The 13775-nt window shown below is 40.1% G+C and overlaps 1 protein-coding gene across 1 annotated transcript; it reads left to right on the top strand.

The window, feature by feature from the left end:
* The first annotated feature begins 766 nt into the window (after positions 1 to 766).
* casd1 (CAS1 domain containing 1) lies at positions 767 to 13726 on the top strand. Its single transcript, XM_008421719.2, has 18 exons — positions 767 to 1282; positions 2404 to 2500; positions 3374 to 3494; positions 3947 to 3991; positions 4089 to 4151; positions 5146 to 5190; positions 5307 to 5430; positions 6301 to 6515; positions 6625 to 7044; positions 7936 to 8025; positions 8124 to 8243; positions 8367 to 8523; positions 8899 to 8978; positions 9106 to 9207; positions 9293 to 9433; positions 9512 to 9589; positions 11004 to 11096; positions 11496 to 13726. The coding sequence occupies exons 1-18, from the start codon at positions 1036 to 1038 to the stop codon at positions 11754 to 11756; spliced, it is 2499 nt and encodes an 832-aa protein (XP_008419941.1). The 5' UTR covers positions 767 to 1035; the 3' UTR covers positions 11757 to 13726.
* The last annotated feature ends 49 nt before the right edge of the window (positions 13727 to 13775 follow it).

Genomic DNA, 13775 nt, shown 5'->3' with positions numbered 1-13775 from the left:
GGCTGTATGGCGAGCAGATAGAGCATCAACCATGGGAGCAGCCAAGAGTCCCATGGTAACTTTGGAGGAGACCCAGGTCACAGAATCTGTCAACATGATGACTATTATTCATCATGCATCCCACTTATTTGCTGCTCATTGAAGATTGGCATAAGAAGGAACAGAATGGACAAAAATATCAGCCTCTAGATGTGCAAAACAGGTAGACATAATCCAAAAGACTTGCAGCTGCAACTGCACTGAAAGATGGTTACTAATTTACTTGACATCACCTAACTATTTCTCAAATTATTAAGTGTAAAAATAAAATTTTAGCACTTCATATACTTTTCCTTCCGTTTCAGAATTATCCACTACTTTGTGCTGGACTATTATATGAAACTTATATAAAAGACAGTAAAGTTTGTGGTTCTGAATCATCCAAATGTAAGGCTCAACGGGTACAGAAAGCTTTGCCAGGCAAGTATGACGTGACATTCATCTGGAAAACTGATCATTCTTGGAAAACCATCTCAAACTCTAACATTCACAAAATAAATTTACTCAGACTTCACCTCTCAAGGTTTTAGTATTGGACTTTGCCCAGTAGATTGTGGTTTATAACAAACAAAAAGGTATGCTCCGCCCAACATAGCATTTTCAAAGACTCCAACAATCCTTCCAGTACTATTAATAACAAGAACAATAAGGTTTACTTAGCCCTGGAAGTTAGTAGCTCCCCTCCCTATATTTTTGAAACCTTGAGATAGAAGGTATGCAAGGCTCTGCACATTGTTCAGGACAGTCCGGTTTATCCAATTCGAGCGCTACAAAAGATTCACGGTATTTTTAAATGTCACTGTCCCCACAAGAGGGAAGGCGCGCGACATTTACGGTTGACGCTGGAGTTTTAAAAACTGCACTCGAGGCAATTGGAAACTTTTCTTGTTTTTAAGACTGAAAAGACGCACGGCTTTACATAAGCTTGGAAAAAGTTCATCATTAGGAATATAAACAGCCATCCTGAACACTCGCAGCGACTCTGCTGAGGCGGTGATGGAGACGGAAGAGGAGACGGTGCCGCATGAGCCGAAGCGGACAGGTGGTGCTGCGCTGCCGCTGCTGCTGCTGCTGGACTACACAGCTGCCTGTTGTCATGGAGGAGCAAAGATGGCGGTCCTGGCCTATAGCCTGGGCAAACGCGAAATAAATCAACATTTTACAATCAAGAATGCTAAACTGATATCGCTGGCGGCGGTTCTTTTGCTGCTCTTGTTCCACACGGCTTTGCGGCATTACGGAGGTAAGTGGAGCGCCGCTATTTGAACTGACTGTTGATGCTCCCCACACTTGACACAAGCTAACAGCAGCTAGCTCACTGTTTGGGTCTGGGAGCGCTTCGGCTCGCTGGTACAGTGCACTATTTGTTTCATGGGAGTGGATAAAAAGATTGGAAATGGCATAAAATGTATGCAATGTTGTTTAAACTAAACTCGGCAAGGCTGGCAGCGGAAGCGTGGATGTCTGTTAAACGGGCCAGCTAAATATGAAACTAGCATACTGTAGCTCTACTGACTTCTGTCAAAACCTGCTTAAATATTCGTAAGATTGAAATATTCATTAAGCAAACACCGGATAAATAGAACCAGTCAAGTATTTACTCGTAGCTTTCGTGTTTTTCTTGTTAGCTGAGTGTTGGGCAGAGTCTTGTAAAACCCATAGAAAACTTGAGAAATAACCCTTAAACGTTGTCATTACAACTGTAGAATTCTAAAGGTGCATTTCTTTTGTTGAATAAGAATAATAAACAATTATTATTATTTAATTTTGTTAGTAAAGCGACGTTCTAAAATAAAATCTGAAACGGCAAAGTGTAGTGTTTTTTTTTTTAATCATTGTCATTAGCTAAGCTTTTCTTCTTTTTTTTTTAATTATAGATTTTTGAACCGGAACACAGCCTCTAAAATTGATTTGAGTTACATAATAGGTCGTGGGGAAATGTAAAACTATAAAGTGTAGTAATAGTGTAAAAACAACAAAGTTTAACAAAATATAAAACGTTTTAATATTTGTGTAGCAGTACACAAATACCTGTGTCCTGCTACCAGTCTAAAGAGACTTATACGCTGAGCAGCTGCTCTGAATGGGTGGTGACAGTAAAGCCTGTGTCAGTCACCAGCTTCCGTCCGTCTTTCATGCTTTGTGAGTTGCAGCTGCATTCATTTTGCACATAAATGAATAGCCAGAGTGAATTACACTCAAGCCAAATTGCTCACGGCTTTATTTTGTACAAAGCCACCCAACCTGAGCTGTGTATTGTATTGTCCTGTGGCGTCACTGTGCTGAATGAAATGCCACTGTGCTGTTTGAGTTGTTGTTCACACTTACTCTTAGATTCTGTGTGGTGTGTGTGTGTGTTTCTAGGTGGAGACTCATGTGAATGGCTGCTGACCAAAGGACGCTACTTGGGGGAGAATGTATGGCAGCCTTATGGCTGTATGATGCACAAATACAAAAGCAAGTGAGTCATACAAATAGCTGTTCCTCTGTGTGTTTGAAAGCAAGGGTGGATGCGCAATAGTTACATTTAGTGAATGACATGGAAATGTTTGCATAGTTTCTACCTGTTTGCAAAGATGAATGAAACATGAAGTACCAGTAAATTGTTCCGACACTGCATAATTGGAATCGGCAATTCCAATTATGGAATTGCTTGAAATGAAATATTTCAAGCAACTGCTGGCTGTCTCTGTGGAACTGTTACCTGTTTTCTCTTAAAAATGTTTACTAATTGTCGATTTGCAAATACAATGTATTTGTTTTAAATCTGATTTTTTTTTATCACTGAAACAAAAACAAAAAAACCTTGCCTTCAACTTTTTTAATGAAATTGACTAAATGTTTTGCACCACATTCTCTGCAGTTTCCTTCAGATTTCTCTGCTATGCATCACCACTGGGTGCAAGATGTTTAGGCCTGAATGCTGAAAATATGAGCATGATACTACCACTACCTTATTTCTCATTAGGATTAGAGCCGCTACCATAATTTGGCTTTTTGCTCATCACTATCCAAGTTGTTTTTTTTTATGGTTTTTTTAAGCTGATAAAACTATATTTTTCCACGATACCTCAATTTTTTTCTGCTTGAAACATGTTGCATAGATCAGACTTTGATGGAGATTCTTTACATAAAGCCGGATGTTCAGTCACTCCTGATTGTCAAAGCAAAAAGATTAGCTCTGATTTAATCTTCCAAATTTAACTGATGTTCTTAAAATATTCACACAGTGTTGCCACTTACTGCTAATTTGGTAACATCCAGTTGCTACTAAGAGGTTTTCACATTTATACTTCTGATTATCACATTCCTCACCGGTGTTTTTGTCTTGCAGTGACGCCGTAACATGCCTTTCCAAGAAACGGGTGGTCTTTGCGGGTGACTCACGAATCAGGCAGCTATTTTACTCCTTTATCAAAATTATCAACCCTGAGATGACAGAAGATGGAAACAAGGTATAGTCGCTAGACATGGCATGTTTCACGCTCAGGGGGCTAATAGAAATCTTTCCATTCCGGTTTAACAGGATACGTTCTACCCAAATCCCCCTCGGCAAATATATGTTGGTTGTTTAGCTCTGAAGCCCTATAATTAGATCTCAGACTCTTCCTGAAAGATAAAAGGATTGTTTTCCCCATACCCTGCGACGTTGAGCCGTTACTGCTAGAAACTTAAAGCCTTCCCACTTGCTTAAAAACGAGATTTCTATGATCTGTTTTGGCCTAAATGTTGATAAATCACCGCGTTTGTTCTATTTTCGGTAAGTGACTCAAACTCCAAATATGTGCAGCCGAGTGACAGACTAGTTTTATTCTGAGCTGAAGCAAGCTGATGAGAGGAGAGCGAGAAAGTAGAAGTCATTTTCCAACAGACCCTCTCTTTGTCTGCGTGCATGTAACGCCTGCAGCATGAGGACATCTTCTTTCAAGATCAGAAGTCGTCTCTTAATGTGGTGAGCTTTCTATAGAGTCACTCTTATCTTTCCTGTTAAGAATAACCTTTGATTTAAAAAAAAAAAAACATCCTTCTTTTCTTGTTTTTATTTCTAGGACTTCCTTTGGTATCCAGAGGCAAATAACTCGATGAAGGACCGCGTGGTGTCATGGACGCATGTGAGCATTGACACAGCATCAAGTTCTATTTTTAAGCACCAATTGAACGATTTCTATCCTCAAAGCAGATCACTTTTGTCTCTGTCTTGGTTGTCTGGGGCAGTTTTTCCTCGATCCTCTTCATATGTCACGCAAACACCACGCTGTGTCATATCTGACTGTAGATATTACTCAATCTTTACGCCTGTATTCTCGTGTCATGAGCACAGCAGGCAGGCCAAGGATGAAGTTGTTGAAAAGGTTAAATCAGTGTAAAGTTATGAAGCGGTATTGCGAGTTTTAGATCTCATGGATGAGTTTCTCTTTTTGTTTGTTTTCTAAATGCTACAAAGACACGGCCGTTCTCCTGAACTGACGAGCCGGAAAACAAAGAAAAAGTCGCTAAGATGAGAGCATAATGACACCTTTTTGGCCAATGTCTAAAATCCTGTCTAGCAGTACTGCGCATCATCCTGAAAAGCCAATCCACATGGTGAAACAAGGTGGAGACGGGGTTTACAGTGGGACATTTTTAATTTAGATTTTTTTATTGGGGCCCAGGAAGCTGGTTAGAATTGATAAGAAGATGGATGGAGCTAAATATGTGGTGGAGGAAAATATATTACAGGAGCAAACACTTGAGACTGTAAATTCAGTCAGAGTCCAGGTCTAAAACAAACGTCTTTAGCAAGGCTCGATAACTGTTTCTTGCAGTCATGCATCATTGCGTCTGAAATTGAGCCATTTTGCAACAAACGCTTGGCAAAAGTTTCTGCGCAGTTGGTAAATGTTTGCAGATATGATTGCAGCAACTGGTGGTTCTCCACATTGATTCAGTTTAGCAAAATTCAAATGCCTGAAACAATTTATGGCTTTTTATCAAGGAAAAACTTCCAATAGAAACAATGTATTAAACCTTCACATTTCCCTTTTTATTGTTGACTTAAAATGAAAACAAATTAGGTTGTCTTCCTCTCATGTAAATCTGTCAATACTCTTAACCTTTGTGTCGCAGGAGGCCGCTGCGAAACCTGACGTTGTTATCCTCGGAGCTGCAACAGTAAGCCGCCTAAAAGAATGCCTGTCAATATTTGCAGATCAAGCAGTGAGCAGAGCAGCAAGGTGTTGACCGAATACCGTCTGTCTTAATCTCACTTGTTTCGTCACTTATCACAGTGGTCCATCAAGTTGCACAGTGGCAGCAGCGAAACCCTGCAGCAGTACAGAGCAAACCTGACGGCAATTGCTGCGCATCTGGATAAACTGGCTGAGCATGCAGAGATCTACTGGGTCCTGCAAGGTGAGCTCCGCTCCAAGCAGATTACCCGCTTGGAAGCATGATGATGATGATTAACTTTTACGTCAGTCAGCCTGGTCACTATTACTGCCTGACGGCTTCACTGCAGCAATAAATCTCATGTGCATTCTTGTAAAATGAGATTACCGTCCTATCAGGGGGAGTAAACATCTGAACACTATTAATGTTTCTGTTTTGTCCTTCGCTTTCTACGTTGACTAAACACTATCATTTGAAACCACATCGATAGGAAAACGGGGAATTAGACTATCGGTATTGTTCCTGGAAATTGCTGTTGAATTTGTTTGACAAACCAACAAACAATGTGCACTGTATCAGTTGTGATTAAACGACAACTTCAATGCGTCATTTCCCATCCAAAATGTGAGTACTGTGTTTCTGTAGCTATTCAAAAAGAGGAAGAAAGTAGTACGCACAAGTCTAACTTAAAAACACGGTTCTTACTTTAGAGTGAGAACTCTAAAGTAAGAACTTTAGAGTTCTCACTGGTTATTCCTGTTTGAATTAATGTAACTCTCCCTAACTTTTATGTTCTCGGTCATAAAGTCCTATATCAGCCGAGAGTTCAACAGTGAAAGTGTTTCCAAGTCCCTGAATTGGCCAGCAGAGTTTTGACGTGTTGCCAAGGGTGTAACTTTGTGTTGCCAGTTTGTGGGGACGCATTGTGGGCAAGAGGAGGCCACAGATGTACCCACAGTTATGCGATTGGAAGGCCTTCTTTAAATGTGAATGCCATACAGTCTCATTCAGTTACAAAATTCACTATTTTCTGTAAAGAAAATTTACAACAGAAAGTGGTCGGTAATCAAATGTGTACCATGTGACGTACTGCCATGCTGTTCTGTCTTGCAGATCCGGTGTACGAGGACACATTGAGTGAGAACAGGAAGATGATCACCAACCAGCAGCTTGACCTGTACAATCAAGCGGCGACGGAGGTGCTCAACAGCAGCAAGCACAGCGGGAGATCTCGGGTCAAGCTGCTGGCGGCGGCCCGTCAGGCTGCTCTGGAAACGATCATAAACTCAGACGATGGTTTACACCTGCCAGAGGGCACCAGGAATGTGGTAGGCAGGATTTTTTTTTTTTTCGTTCATTTTTAATGAGATTCTTCAGTATTTCTCCTGTTCAGTTTTGTTTTGTTTTTTTTTTTGACATGTGAAATCATCCCTCCAGGGAGCCATGGTCCTCATGAACTCCCTTTGCAACAAGCTGCTGAGGCCCATCGACGGCTCCTGCTGCCAGACCATTTCCCCGCCAAACCTCATTCAGAAACTGTCAGCTTGTTTCTTCCTGGCCGCAGTCATCGTCTTCGTAGTTCTCCACGTCCTCGGCTGCAACCGCCATCGCCGGCATGCCACTCCCGACGTGGAGAGCCTCGAGGAGAAGAAGCCCGCCACTGCGGCCGCCCCCCTCGGACCAAAGGCTCCTTTCCAGGCTCTCTGCAGGATGGGCGTCATAATGTTGTACTTCTACCTGTGCGACCGAGCTGATGTGTTCATGAAGGAGCAGAAGTTCTACACGCACTCGGCATTCTTCATCCCTCTCATCTACATACTTGTGCTGGGAGTGTTTTACAGTGAGAACACCAAGGAGGTGAGGAGGCGCTCTACTGCAAAGAAAACCACACATTTTTAAGTATTTCTAGTGTAAATTTCTTACTTTTTTTCTTATTTCAAGTGTACTAACAAGTAACTGTTCGGAGCTTGTCTTGAGTCAATAATTCCTTAATATCGATGGTGAAAATAAGTTGCCACAAGACATATTAGCATATAATATAAGGGAAAATGTCCTGTTCCACACCCCCTTTATTTCACTGATAACTAGTACTTTTTCATCAATATTAATAAATTGAGCCAAAACAAGCTCCTATGTTATACTGAAAAGTTGCTTGCAAGTTAGTTTTTGTCTTATTTCAAGTGTACCAAGATATTTGCACAAGAGACTAGACCAAAAAAACCTGGTAAGATTTTGTGTTTGCAGTGTTCACTGTAGAGGTTTTTTGTCTTAATTCTTTGAAATGCCTAAGCACGGTTCCTACAGTCTAGAAAACTCTCGGGGAGGGGGGGCGGTGGGGGAGTATAGCATAGGAATTTTTTTTGTGCTTTCAGGCTTTAGAGTTTTTATGATAAAAAAAAAAAAAGCCACAATCGGATGTTGACAAGCCAAAACAGCCTTTCAGATCTTTGCTGAAGGGGAGCATAGAGTAGCCACACGGACGGGGTTTATTAGTAAATGGGTTAAACTTTACCAAAGACTGCTCCTTTTTCAGTTCGATACTTTTGTGCTGATTACGAATCTCGTCAGTTGAAATGTAAACTTGCTCCGCAGCCGTCTGCTGTTGCCCTCACTGGCTTAAGCAAAATGCACCCATTCAGGATTGTGATGATTCAGCAGTTTTCATTCAGGTTTAGTGTCATATCTGACCGAAAGATGATTTATTTTTTTTTTTTTTCGTATAATCATCTTCTTTTCTTTGGATTACAGGCCAAGTTGCTCAACCGAGAGCAAACGGATGAATGGAAAGGCTGGATGCAGCTGGTTATTCTTATCTATCACGTTTCTGGAGCCAGCGCTGTGAGTCCCAGACGTGCTCCCTTTACACGCGTCGGCAGCTGTTCTGCTTTGAGTCTGATGCGGATGTTTAATAAACAACAAAATTGTTTGTCTTGTAGTTTGTTCCTGTGTACATGCACGTACGTGTACTGGTGGCAGCGTACCTGTTTCAGACTGGCTATGGACACTTTTCCTTTTTCTGGCTCAAAGGAGACTTTGGACTTTATAGAGTGTGTCAGGTAAGGTTACACTCAGTTATTCTTTAACCTTTTTTAGGAATCCCCAACGTGCTGTTCTGAACTTGAATGACGTGTATGTTTATGAGTGTTTTGTTTTTTTTTCTTTTATGTGTATGCTTACAGGTGTTGTTCCGGCTAAACTTCCTTGTGGTTGTACTTTGCATTGTAATGGACAGACCATACCAGTTCTACTACTTTGTCCCCTTGGTCACATTCTGGTTTGTTCTCATCTACGCCACAATGGCCATTTGGCCTCAAATCCTTCAAAAGAAGACTAACAGTAGGTGTCAAATATGAGATTATTATTAGTTTCAGCACCAACTTTGTATACCTTTTTTATAATAAAAAAAAAAAATGTACGTTTTCAGTGAAAAGTTTACATACGCCCGTAATCGGCATGGCTGTTATTCATTTTTGGATTTTAACGTAGAGTTTGGATCGTTTCTCAACTTCAGTTTGTTTCAAACACAGAACTGCGTGAGCAAGTTTGAAATGACTTTCTTTAGACCTAAAAGTAATGACATTCTTGCCCAACACGAGTGCATGTAAACATTTCACCAAAACTGTATTTGCATTTGGTAAACCGTAAAAATATCCTATTGTGTGTAGTTTTAGAGATGAGTGTCTTTTTAAAGAAATCATGTTGTCTGGACAGGTAGTGGCATCTGGTATCTTGGCATCCTGGCCAAGTTACTGGGCCTGTTGCTGATTATCTGCTTCTTTGCCTTCTCGAAGGTGGGTTCATTTACTCAGCTCTATAATTAGTGGTATTTTATAGTTATAAATTGGTACAAATCTTCTGAACTTTTGGCATGATGTGCAGCACTTTTAGTTTGATCTTCATCTCAAATCTCGCCTGCAGAGTCTTTTCATGAGCGTGTTCTCAGTGTGGCCCGTCTCTAAGCTGTTTGAGCTGAACGGAAGTGTCCACGAGTGGTGGTTCAGATGGCAGCTGGACCGATTTGTAAGTCAAATGTAGCGACCGGCGTACTTTTCTACCAGTTTCAGTTTACTGTAAACCGAGACGGCTTCAACTTGTTGGCACGCAGGCTGTGATTCACGGCATGGTGTTTGCCTTCATCTACCTGGTGCTGCAGAAGCGCCAGGTGTTGTCGGAGGGCAAAGGAGAAGCTCTTTTCCCTGCAAAGATTTCCAACTTGCTCCTTTTCTTCTCGGTGGTTTCCTTCATAGTAAGACCTCTTTACATTTTGTTTCTCAGTCAACATATGTTGCAGAAATGCACCTAACCTCTTTTCCTCGTTTTCAAGACTTACTCAATATGGGCGAGCAACTGCAAAACAAAGACGGAGTGCAACGAGATGCACCCTTACATCTCTGTGGTCCAGGTACAGTCTTGCATTGTTACATTTTTCTAAAGTTACTTGTTGCAGATGCATCAACTCAACATGGCAACCTTGTTCCATATGAGAAAAAACTTCATAAACTGATAGTTTATGAACCTGCAGTGTGATTAATGCATCTGTGTACACAGGGTTAAAGTGGTGTGAAGGGCTGAACTTTTATGTGACTTGGCAGGAGTTGTCTTGCTAACTGTTATACATCATTTAGCATTCCCTGTTCAGTCGAACCACAGAGAACCTGCTCACATACTTGCCGGTAGCTTTGTGTTTCCTTTCAAAATACAAAATGACGAGATAATTTCAGTTGTACGGGGAGTTGTCTGTTTTTTCAAGATAAAAGAGTTACCTAAAGCAAATGTAGACATAGTTCTACAAATTGCTACCAGCTGGTTCTCATTCCTTTCAGAATTGCTTTCAGGTCTTCACACAATATGGACGTGACTGTCATAACTTTGTAAAGCGATAACTTATGTTTGAACATAATTATTTCAGGATAGAGTGATCAAATGTATTTTGAAAGCTTTGAATTTGATGCTCAGGTTTGCTGTAAAACACACTGGGAACAGACTGGAATATGGAGTCAATCTGGCACATTGGAAAGGCCACCCTGGAAACCTGATGTTTGCCTAATGCTAAACTAGTTATGTAGCAGCTAAACAGACCCTTAACATAATGTCACCACCACCGTGCTTGGTGCTATAGAGGTCAGGTGTAAAAGCCTCATCTTGACTCCTCCCAAATACTTCTCGTCAATTCTGTAATATCAGTTGGTTCAGTTCTCGTCTTGCCTGAACATAAATGTTTTCTCCAGGAACCTGGGCTACTCCATGTGGGCAGCTGCACATTTCAATCGAGCTGTTTTGGAGCGTGGGGGTGAGGGGGGTTGTCAAGATCGTCTTAATCCACGACAAATGACACCATTTTTCACTTTGAAACAGCCTGTATACAAGTGCTACAGATCAATGTCATGGCACCCTTGAGCCTTGGTAGTCTTATCTCCATACCAAAGCAAGATGTCTCCAAGCTGATTATTTTAGAATTTTCCTTTTTAGAACCCTCAATGATTTCTTTGAACTTTCTTCTATCAATCAGATCATTTCTTGCTGGCAAGGAGAAACTACCAGAAGCCAAACAATCTTAATCATTCAGAAGTTATCATGCCTTGAACTTATCGACTTTAGACAGTTGTTTTGATTTTGCACCAAGGAAACATTTTTGAATGTATTCAAATGTTGACTTAATACAGTTGAAATAACGAGTGTAATAAATTACATGTATGCCCATGCTGAATGTTTTTACTCTACCTAATACCTACTTCCAGAACTTGAAGTTTCATAAATAACACACCGGTGTTTTCCAGGCTTGACTTAAGAGATGTTTCCATTTTGTGTGTTAACAGATTTTGGCCTTCATTCTTATCAGGAACATTCCTGGCTACGCTCGCTCTGTTTACAGCTCGTTCTTTTCATGGTTCGGAAAGATTTCCCTGGAGGTAAGATGGTCCTGTCTGCACAGGCAGGTACATGTAATAATTCAGAATCGCATAATTCATTGTAAATGGTGCATTAAAACAGTAAGTGATGGCTCTTGCATAATTTTTACTTTGTAAAAAATATATATGTTGGGTTTTTATTAGTAATAGCTGAATAAACTAAACTGAAATGCTTAATTTGCCCCTTTGTGTCTAACAAAACTGAAAGTTCCACTTGTTGAATTTAAAATGTTCAATACTATTCACTGTTGAGAAACTATTGAATTCCTTTGTCAACTTGATTAAAAAAAAAAATGCATATCTTAACTGAGTTGGATGTAATGATCTGCACTGGTTATGAACATGTTGTAACTCTTAAGATGGACCTGAAAATATGTGCTTTGACTTTGTCGCCCCCAGCTGTTCATATGTCAGTACCACATCTGGCTTGCAGCAGACACCAAGGGAATCCTGGTCCTGATCCCGGGCAACCCTTCGCTCAACATCTTGGTGAGCACCTTCATCTTCGTTTGTGTAGCTCACGAGGTCTCCGTCATCACCAATGACCTGGCTCAGGTGGTGATCCCCAAAGACAGCATGGCCCTGCTGAAGAGGCTGGGCGCCATGGGGCTCGTGAGTTTATTTGTACTGATGTCCCAGCTCCTCACACCTGGAACTTAAAGGATACTTTGAGAGAACTGGGTTACGGACTGGGGGCCTGCTATGACTGAAGTGACAGATGAAAATCAAACTGAATTTTTTTATTATTTTCCTTTCACGCTGCTGGTTGCCAGATGAGACTGGTCAGAGTACTTCAGTAACTTTGTTATTGGCTGCTGTAAAATGAAAAAGCTCGGCAAAAGGAATATTTAAAAGGACAGAAGTACCGAAATGTTTACATTGCCTTCACGTTAAGACTTGGAGACCCAAAACCACTTTCTCTGGGCTCAGGACCTCATGCTTGCTGTGAACCTCGCAGCACTTCTGCTTTAGCCAAACTTGTTTGATATGAAGTTTGTTCCTCGTTTCCTCCGAGGATCTCTCCGTCCACATGGCAGTAGGACCACCAGCATATTTGGAACTTTTTCTCTTTTTTTTTTTCCAAATAAGCTGATCTGCACAACATCTTGTCATTGACCTTCTATATTGCTAGTGTGAGATAATTACACAAAGAAAAAAGTGGATCAAGATTGACTGATCACAGACCTGCCGAGTGTATAGTCAAAAAAATTTGCAGTGCAATTGTTAAAATTTTAGGGACTTTTTTTTCCCCTCTCATTTAAAGCAACGTTTGAGATTATTGCGTTTGCAGAAAGTCGCCGTTGTCACCTGCTGTAGCTCAGAAATGACATGTGACATGTACAGTATTTAATGACTTAAATTAAGCTTATATTTTATACAGTTTTGGCTTTGCTTTGTACTTTGCGTCCATAACTGCTGTTTGTGAAGTATCGCATTAAGAATTTTGTACCCAATCTACTATCTCATAGACAAGGTTGAGCCTTTCAGTCGAATAGTTGTGTCCTGTTAGCACCACATGCTGTGTAAATATATGTATATTTGTATGATACAACAGATTTATTTTGTACAGCTGTTCATCTCCTGTTCTTTAAAACATGCCTCATACTAGCTGTGGTGGAAAATGCACAATATTGCACATATTGTTCTACCATAGAAGAAACAAACGTCCTTCCTCAGACTGACCTAGAAAACAAAACAAACACACACACAAAAAAAACATTTTTTATTTTTTAATAATTAGGTGAAGGCTTTTTGATATTTTTTCTCTTTTTTAACTCCAGAGGGTTCTGTAAACGGCACATGTTCAAGTGTGTTGTTTGAAGCACTTGAAATCAGAGCCACTTCAGCATTATAACCACTTTGTAATGCACTGACAGACCTAAGAGGATACGTTAATGCCGCATACATGAAAATATTGTTTAATACGTCTGTTGCCAAGTGGGTAATTGGTTCTTTGCCTGTTTCTACTCATTTGAGAGGGAGCACTTTTATTTTGAACCTGCTTTTTATTTTCCACTTTCATCTTTAAGATGAAACCCAGATTTTAGTACATTCTTGTTTGGCATATTTATTTTTAAAAAATATTTTTTTTGCTTAAAGAAAACGGTTATATTAAACTTGGTGTTTAATTGCATCTACCGTTGGGTAGTAAAACATTGCGTGTCAATCATTTTGTATTTATGTTTGGGGTTTTTTCCCAGGAAAATGAGGGGACACATTTTTGTTTTTGTTACAATCTGCAGCTTTTGAGGCTGTTCACACTCTAAAAGTGAAACGGAGCAAATTTGACCTCAAAATTTCTACTAACAATCAGAACCTCGTATATTATAATTATCAATAATATGGTATTTACTTCCCACCGTTTTCCTTTGATACATGTGTAGAGTTTACTGACCTCTTTTATTGATCAACAGCAAAGTGGTACATTTGGTAGTTGTTTCATGCCTTAATTGATCTGTGTGATCACGTAAAGCAACAAATATTACACCCTTTTTTAGGGCCTAGTCAAATATTTACATGTTTGTTTGTGGTGTCTGACAAAGTGTGGAATTGTCTTCATATTTATAAATGCCTTTATTCTGTTGTACTTTGTTTTTAAAAAATCCCTTGATAAAAAACAATACAATGTTTTGGGGTTTGCTTTTCTTTTTTTGAACATGTGTATTGGTCAAAACCATT

Source organism: Poecilia reticulata, linkage group LG11 (assembly GCF_000633615.1).
Source record: "Poecilia reticulata strain Guanapo linkage group LG11, Guppy_female_1.0+MT, whole genome shotgun sequence".
NCBI lineage: Eukaryota > Metazoa > Chordata > Actinopteri > Cyprinodontiformes > Poeciliidae > Poecilia > Poecilia reticulata.
The sequence above is the reverse complement of the archived record's forward strand: the minus strand, read 5'-3'. Positions and strand labels throughout refer to the sequence as shown.

Coding starts and splice junctions, on each gene's coding strand:
- casd1 (XM_008421719.2), top strand. CDS start 1,036: ATGGAGACGGAAGAGGAGACGGTGCCGCATGAGCCGAAGCGGACAGGT. Junction 7,045..7,935: donor ACAGTGAGAACACCAAGGAG/GTGAGGAGGCGC, acceptor TTTGGATTACAG/GCCAAGTTGCTCAACCGAGA. Junction 8,524..8,898: donor CCTTCAAAAGAAGACTAACA/GTAGGTGTCAAA, acceptor TTGTCTGGACAG/GTAGTGGCATCTGGTATCTT.